Raw genomic sequence first — 8,826 nt, forward strand, 5'->3', positions numbered from 1 at the left:
ATAGAGGACGGTAAACCTCTCAACTCACATCGAAGTGAGATACAGAGTCTGAAATTGAGGACCTTCCAAAAATGATGAGGGATAAACACCTCCGGCGTGACGTTGTGAATGGAATCTCGTTGGGACCAATGATGATCATGATGATGATATAAAGACCTTGCTTATAGGCCTATACAACACACTGTATATTTACACAGTATATTATTTGGGGAAAAAATGACCACAGATAAGCTATCATGAACTAGCGTGCGCCCTTTCCCCGAACCATATTCAACAAATTCTTACACTTTGACCCGTTCGTGGTTCAAAAATAAATACTGAGGTCATATTATTATTTTGACAAAATGCACCAACGCGGGTGTGTAAAATGACAAAGTTCATAATATAGCACTGAAGTTCAAGAGCAGGCCAAATAAATTAGACCTTATAGCACTAGAAAGATACTCAGCACCGAGCCAAGATTTTGAAAGACAATATTGGCCCGGGGATCAATATTTTAACGACTGAAGAAATTATGCGTATCAGGCCGCGTTTTGTAAAGTAGCTTATGCGCTTGAAGTTTTAATAGTCCATATTGAAAGTCACATTGTATCTTTGGTAGAAATTCAAAATGAAGATCGCGATTTCTTTTATGTGGTCAATGCATGATAACAAATATGATTAGGCCTACAACCGTTTTTCTTATGAATCAACACATCAATCTAATCTATGAATCGCAATCCCCCTAAACCTCAATCAATTAAAAAACAAGAGTTAACAACTCCTGACAATAAATGTTACCTTTTCAATTCAAATTGCATTTATTTATACATTTAGAGAAACATGAGCGTGACAGGTGCAAGTCTAATGACAGGTGGGAGTCTGGTAGTCGCCGCGCTCTCGCGTAACACAATGCATTCACGGTCACAGTACACTTTTCACGTACAGACTATTTTCACTGAACTCTGACCTACCTCTCAACACATGGATCGTTTGCAGACCCATTTCTCTGTCGAAGAGACTTGCTAACAAATCAAGAGCTACCCTCTACATGTAGGGTTTTTGAGTCTCTAAACCTTTTCACACAGCGCTGCAACTATGACTACAAGTAACATTCCATCGTCGATGGAAAAGTATTTAGACGTTCTTCAACACAACAGAGGTAAAGTGAATTTTAATCATCTGATCTGAAAATTTGTTGCCCAATTTCCGGACGAAATAATAATTAATTTATAAACACATGTGATTATTATTATAAAAATGGATCGTCAGAACATTCAGTAGGGCCTATTATTACAATGCGGTTCATGTTTAACCCTAAATAGATAGTGGGATATTGTTCCTATTTCAAACTGATTTCCGATTTTTTTTAGAAAAACAGTAATAACAAATTAAAAATAAAACATTAATTTTGGTAAATAAACCAATTATTTCATTTCACAATTAAAAAATTGAAATGTATTTATAAAGCATATAAAAGTATGCACGCAAAGAAATCATTTGTAGTGATACTCATTAAATAATTGACGGTGCAGTAGTATTGTCATACAGTCAATTCACTGAATTAGCAGTGTTTATGAAATTATGTTGATGATGTGACTCATGAGTCAGTCTTCATGACTCGTGAGTCAGTCTTCATGACAGTTTATTACTTTGCGCAATCGGAATCCGCTGTGTCTGTGCTCAACTTAAATGTATGTTTGTATGTTTTGTAAGCCCTTAAATTACAATACAACTTGTCCACCTTTTTCCCAAGGGCCAAATTTCATGATTGCAGGACATATTATTTCAAATTAAGGATTCATGCATTGAGTCTCATCACTTCTTAATAATCCATGTCTTTTGAATGTTTGATTTGTTTTTCAGATGGTTCATTGATGCTGGGTTCGTCTGGCCTGACTGGCAAGTTTTGGGCGGGGTCATTATGGTTCTACGAGGATCCAGGGAATGCACCGGACATCAGTAAATGCAGCGCTGGTATCCAGACAGAAGCCGGTGTGACGGACATCCAATGGATTGATGAATGCAGAGTAGCTATTGCCTCTGATTCTGGTGGGTTCCGATTCAAACGATGTGCAACAGTGATTTTAAATCTTTTTTATTTGAAGCTGTGTAGTTTAAAAAAGAGACATGAGCCAATTTCATTGCACTTGACAAATCAGGGCAGGCCTAATTTCATCTTTGAAACGGCAAGGTCATTTTCATTTTGCAGAGGGCACTTCCATGGAAAATCTTTAAATCATTAGGAAACTTTTGAAGGGGCACCAAGGGAAAGCCAAGACCAGGGGCAACAGAAGCCATGGCTTCCGTGGCCTGCGTGTAGTTCCAGGCCTGCAGGGAAAACAACTTCACGGGAAAGTTTGGTTGACCCTTTCACACTTAGTTTGCTAACCCTCGAAAACTCTCAGCCCCCCCCCCCCCCAAAGAAAGAGTTAACAAGCGTGTTAATGGCGGGGACATTATCATGCTGAGTGTTCAGTGCTCCTTGAAGGCAAATCACTCAGGTGGGATTCGGACCCCACGACCATCCTGTTGCCAGAGCAGGTGTCTCACCGACTAGACATGTACTAGTTGTGAACCAAACATCTCAGTGTGAATCAAACATCTCATTGGTATTGAAGGATAAATCTATCAGGCTGGCATTTCTGCCAATTGCAGAGTGCAAAGTCTATCTATAGAGTACTATGCCAACCTGTAATAGTATATATAACGAGGTGAATACATTTATGCAGCGTACATATACACAGTTAGTTCTGTGCACAGTTGCACCACCATACATAACCTGTTCAGCTAAGTGATTAGTGATTTAAAGTGGTTGCAGGCCTTGAACTTCTTGAATGGGCACAGCAAAATTCCTCTTCTAATAAGCACTTCTATTGGGAAAATGTAAATTTAACAAGGCACCACAGCAATTGCTGTTGGTGCTGATGGTTACTTTGAGGCCCGAGAATGGTCAACTCGCTGGAGAATATTGCTAAGGTTAACCCTTTAATTTTTCTCCCAACCCTGACAGGTGCAATCGAAGTCTGGCAACTTGTAAACAGCCGCAGTGCCTTCAGGAACTTGTTCTATTTATACGAGCACGACAACGCCGTGCACAGTATTAGCATCAACTCCAACAAGACCAGAATCATCAGCGGATCATCCGATAAACTGTGAGTATGAGACACCATAAATTGCTTCCCTGCACCTGGGAGTAGATAGGTGACTGTGTATGTGGCTTCACCACAAGGGCAAACCTTTTAAATATTTACAGAGGGTTTTGTCTTGAGTAAACATTACCAGACGGCCATCATGTCACAATCGTCAAATATTTTGTAACGAGGAAGGCACTTTTCACCATAATTGGTTCGTAAAAGTTTGGAAGGTAGTGCATTCTGCTCTATCAGCCAGGCTCCTAGTGGATGATACACATTCCTACATCTTTACACACTGTCAAGGGGATAACCCTGTTTCAGCTGATGGGGTAGGCGGCAACATGTCCCTGGTGACAGTTGAAGAGGTCGTCCAGCCTTGTGAAAAAGGTCTGCATCAATTTGAGATGCCATGAATATTCAGCTTGTTATCCTTACCCTCTCTTGAAATGACTGTTTTTCCTTTTGAACATTTTTCCATCTGCAGAATAAAGGTTTGGGATCTAGCAACACAAGCGTCTGTATTGACTCTGAGAGCGCATACATCCAAAGTGGAATGCATCACGTGCAGCCCTAATGAACTAGAAGTGTTTCTTTCATGTTCACAGGTTGGTATTGATTATACAAATGGAGCACATGGAATGCTTATCTCAGAGAAATATAGTACATATAATGCTTAGCTCATGGGAATAGGGCACACAAAGTACATGCCATGCAATAAGAGCACACAGAACGCTTAGGTCATGGAAATAGAACACGTAGAGTGGTTACCTCATAGATATAGAGCACATAGAGTGGTTAGCTCATAGAAATAGACCACATCAGAAATAGATTTGGGGTTGAACAAAGAACAATAATTGATTAGACCAGGATTTGAACCAACAACCTCCGGATAAACGCACGGATGCTCTACCAACTGAGCTATATGACCCCATATTGGTGGTCTCCCTATTTTGTCAATATCTTTGTTTGGGGATGCCACTCACAAGCCATACAACCTTTGACTGCCACGTAGCCAGGGATTACACCCAAATTACGATACAACCTGGGAAGCGGCAGCCTGGGGATTACCTTTATAAGGGGATGCAACTTTTTATTTCAGATATTAAATAACTAACCACAATGAATAGATATCGAATACATCAAATGTTTAGCTTATATAATGCAAACCCAGCACATTTCTTGGGAAAGATAAAGAGCTTTCAGTGTTGAAGGATTCAATGTAAACTTGATTGATTAGTTATCTTTTTTTGTGTGTGATCTACAGGATGGTTCCGTTTTACTGTGGGACTTGAGGAAACCTAAACCAGCCAGAAAGCTGAGCCGACCCTCTGGAACATCTCTGCCAACATGTACTGCCTGGAAGCCTGGAGAAACACACGTATTTGCCGTAGGTAAGGGACAACACAGTTAAAACTATCTCTCAAACAGTAACCAAAGAGAAGCACAAGGAGTTCATAACTGCATCACTCTTGCAATCTGTGCTAGACCAATTTTATTGGTTGGCTATAAATTCAATTTAGTCTACCAAGGGGTGAGCGGTTCAACAAAATTAGTAATTTTGAGACATGTTAGATATAGGGCCATCATTCTTGAAGTGCAATCTGGGGGAAATCTGTACTGGGCAGCACAATGTGTTTTGCTTTAGAGTGCTGGGTGAAACTTGTGAGTCCTGTGTGCAAGCCGGCCCGGCACCGACCACTGCTCATAATGCAAGAAATCAGGATATTTCCAAAATCTACTGGAGCCGTTGTCCAAAGCCTGTAGGCCAACCCGACACCGCCCACTATGGCTACAACACTTATCTGTATTGTAAATTTTGTTTTTTTCGCAGGTGATGAGACGGGCAAGATAGTACTTCAGGATTCCAGAGCAGACAGTACCGGCACCAGACTAACCACTGCCCATACTAGATCTATACATAGGCTATCATTCTCACCAAAGAAGTGAGTATAAGTGTTTGTACAGTGGGACATAATATTGCACCTAAGTTTCGTAATAACACTAACTAATGCACTTATGATAAAGATTTGTTCTGAAAAGCGCGAGTTCTGAGAAGACTTAAGAGCTGGTGGCATTTTTTTTCTTTAAGACCCTACGCTGTTCAAAAAATGTAAATCAGAAGTACATGGTGTTACTGCAAATTGTTGACTAACTCCTATGGGTAGTGTTAAAGTCTTACTTGACGTTGCAACTACATTTTTATTCAATACTTGGACAAGGTTCTTCCTTTGAAACATTCCTGGTTATATTCCCAGAATCAGTTTGATGATGAAAAATTGTCTTTGACAGCATGACTAAGACCCTCATTGGAGAGTCTTTAATCCTCTATGGTTTTAAATTAATTTATTTTGATCTTTTGGTACTAAAGACAATCAGAGTACACTGTTCAGAACGCCGAGACCACAACGGTTCTTCTCAGAATCAACAAGAATCCAAAAGAGTTTTATACATGGTTGTACCTGCAAGTTTAATACTGAAGTTTTTCTTTAATTTTGATACGTATCATGTTGTTTTGTAGCCCATTATGGTTAGCGTCAACATCAGACGATTGCACGGTCGCTGTAACAGAGCTCCAGCCAGAACTCAAACAAATGTAAGTAGAATAGCCTGTCTGTCTCCTTCAAAGTCTTCAACGTTAAGCCTGCAGGTTATGTTTGGTATGTTATGTTTGGCTAGTGGCTAACTAGCATAAATTGGGTTCATTTGTACAACGAATGTAGTCACCGTGACCACACCAGAGGAACAAAGATTATTTGAATGATGGTTACATCAATAAAACCCTTCCTTTGGGTTTCGAATGTTGGAAAATTGATCTTATCACACATTGGTGAAGGGTACAAACCAAATATTAAACTGGAAAAAGTTATTCAGTTTGCAAATTCCGGGGAGATTGGAAAATGACCCTGTTGGAAAAGTTTTCAAGTATGGAAAGTTATGTAGGTTGGAAAGTTATATGGTTTGGAAAATTGTCAAAATTGGATTGCCACCTACTTTGGAAAGTCACCATCATCTTCTTTAAAATATATTATTTTTTTTTACAACATCACAGATACCGGAGTTACAGCCACAATGACTTTGTGCGTGGTGCATCATGGGACCCACTCAGTAACAAACTCATGACCTGTGGTTGGGATAAACAGGTCAAAGGTCACGACATCGTGCCAGCAGCAGCTGGAGCCAATGGGCGAGTTTAATAAAAAGTGGAAATATTCCCCTGGAAAATGGCTACAAATCCTGATGAAAGTGTCTCTCGTGTTGATGGCTATTCACGTTGTGGATCCATATTACTCAATTGCTATAATATGAGTGTATTCTTTCCCAAGCTACACCATCTTGTGCAGTTAAATTGTTTGTAATGTCACCCAACTCACTGGCAAATTTACTGATACTAGGAGGTTTAAACATAACTAGCTCAATTTGCCGAAACATTTGCTGATAAACCAGGTGAAGATATGTGGAGATGCCCAGGCAAACTTAATGGGCATTCTGAAAGGTGCTTGGAATAAAAGTTTGTTTGCTGGTTTTAGGGTCACAACATGTACATACTGGTACTTGGAATGTTATAATGATCAACAAATTAGCTGTTCATCAAAGGTGTTTTGCAAACAAAAAGAAAACTCTAAATCACATGTGTGCATGCTCAGTTTTAAGAGCTTCATGTAAAAATATAAGAAAGCAAATATTATTCAATATATCTCAGTGTTTCAAAGTGCTAAAGAAATTCGTAAATGTAGAATTTTTCGTCAAGCTGTATTCCGAAATACATGTAGTGGCTTCATGTCTAGCTACATTTATCTAACACGTTTGGTTTCCTGCACTCAGTAATGAATGCATACACTGATAAATGAAAGGGGCCAGACTATTTATGCTTCCAGCCACAAAGATTTGAGTCAAGTAGTGTAGCTTTTAGTTATTGTATTTCCTGTGAACACAGTGTAGAAGGATAACTTAATGATGGATAGGGATTGAAAACGTTTGGTAATTTGAACCTGTTTGTTTCAATACTAGGTTGTAGATATATACCATCAAACTAACGTGGAAAAGTTATGTTCAAACAGGAAGAATAATCTGCAATTGGAATACATAATCTTAGAAACATTACTTTCAGCAATGCTTCTCAGATTAACATTCTTGGGGTGAAAAAGTGGTGTCTTTTTTCATATTCTTTATCCCCGATGCAAATTTAACATCTATTATATCGTTGCGGTGTCCGCTGCTAAAACATAGGATTCGAACTGCCTCTAGCTACCGGGCAACCTCGATAGTCTAGTTGGTAAGACACTGCTCTAGAATTGCAAGGGTCGTGGGTTCGAATCCCACCCGAGTAACATGCCTGTGAATTTTTTTCACAGGACTCGGGGAAAGTACCGAGTATACAGTGCTAACATACATCGGTGTATGGGTAAAAAAAAAAAAAATTAATATTCTTTTCCCCGATGCAAATTTAACATCTATTATAACCGAAGAACTTCAAAGTAACAAATTTGTCAAAATGCTTTATACTATCCAAAGCTCCTGTACTTCTTACCAAATAGGTTCTTATTGCCATTCATTTCAGAGTCATTACCACACATAATATACAGACTCTTTACTCTCAACTTGAAAACTGCAGTGTAGCAAAACAGCAGTTTAACTTTGTTTTCAATGGATGTACTTGATACCAAGAATACATATTTAATTTGAGTGCAGTCGGCCAGTGTGTCTGCAGCAGCTCGCTGTGTAGCTTAAGGTACATATGGTAGCTAATATTATTTTATTATGCCGATAAGGGTAGGTTTATATTCATCTTTTTATAAAAAATGTTTGGTTAATTTTCGTCATGTTTTTAAAACATAGTACTGTGAAAGAAATTTGAGTGTTTAGGTTGTTTTGATAGACCTGTCAGACAAAAAATTATGTTGTTACTATTTGTTGGCAAAAAGTCGGGCCTGAACTATTAATTTGTTTTCCTAGACCTTACACTTCTGTACAATTTTGTGTATAAACTGAAGTGTCAGAATAAATTAACTGTAAACAAAAACCTGTAAATGTGTACATTCTATTGCTCAGTTTAATAAGTCTGGTGGTCTTTCCATTATTGGTGCCGACTCAGAAGTATGGCAGCCAGCAAGAGGCATGGAATCGTAGAGCACATTTTTTTATAAACATGATTCTGTAAAAGCCGGTGTGGCATGCAATGGACCCTTCCCGTGAAATATGCTAATCACATTCACGCATGCGTACAGACCCTGTTGGTTGGCAGACGCAGACGCAGACGCGCAATCGAGTGTGCGTCACGCACCCATTAGCCATGTACAAAACAGTGCAATGTTCCCTCATTTTGCCAACCAAAATGTTAGTGCGCACGCGCTGTGTGCAATTTACATATTATTTCAAGGGAAGGGTCTATTATGTCCACTATGCAATACTATCCGGAGGACATTAATGCATATGCAATAATCTCTCCTGGACGGTTTTGCATATGCAATCGTGTCCGCCCGAAAAGAGGGGGAAAACAGAAGAGGGGAAAACAAAATGTATCCATTTAGGGAATTGTAAAGACTGGGGTGCTCCATGGGGAAAGGTATGTAAGAAGACCATAGAAAACTGAAGGGACAAAGGAAAGAAGAAAAGAATGCTCCACAGGGATGTATTGTTTTAGAATGTGAATCAGCTAGCTGTGTAAGCTTAGAATGCTTACATGGAGTATGCACGCGCAGAGGCCAAAAAG

At 39.2% G+C, this 8,826-nt stretch overlaps 1 protein-coding gene across 1 annotated transcript; it reads left to right on the forward strand.

The window, feature by feature from the left end:
• The first annotated feature begins 956 nt into the window (after nucleotides 1–956).
• LOC139940045 (methylosome protein WDR77-like) lies at nucleotides 957–8,135 on the forward strand. Its single transcript, XM_071936242.1, has 8 exons — nucleotides 957–1,141; nucleotides 1,846–2,031; nucleotides 2,993–3,134; nucleotides 3,601–3,721; nucleotides 4,381–4,507; nucleotides 4,948–5,059; nucleotides 5,635–5,709; nucleotides 6,166–8,135. The coding sequence occupies exons 1-8, from the start codon at nucleotides 1,078–1,080 to the stop codon at nucleotides 6,308–6,310; spliced, it is 972 nt and encodes a 323-aa protein (XP_071792343.1). The 5' UTR covers nucleotides 957–1,077; the 3' UTR covers nucleotides 6,311–8,135.
• Nucleotides 8,136–8,826: the final 691 nt, after the last annotated feature.

This window comes from Asterias amurensis, chromosome 7, assembly GCF_032118995.1.
Source record: "Asterias amurensis chromosome 7, ASM3211899v1".
Lineage (NCBI taxonomy): Eukaryota > Metazoa > Echinodermata > Asteroidea > Forcipulatida > Asteriidae > Asterias > Asterias amurensis.

What these genes read in the sequence shown, in the direction of transcription:
- LOC139940045 (XM_071936242.1), top strand. Translation starts at nt 1,078, where the DNA reads ATGACTACAAGTAACATTCCATCGTCGATGGAAAAGTATTTAGACGTT. An exon ending in TGTTTCTTTCATGTTCACAG is followed by an intron (nt 3,722 to 4,380) that starts GTTGGTATTGAT and finishes TGTGATCTACAG; the next exon opens with GATGGTTCCGTTTTACTGTG. An exon ending in CAGCCAGAACTCAAACAAAT is followed by an intron (nt 5,710 to 6,165) that starts GTAAGTAGAATA and finishes ACAACATCACAG; the next exon opens with ATACCGGAGTTACAGCCACA.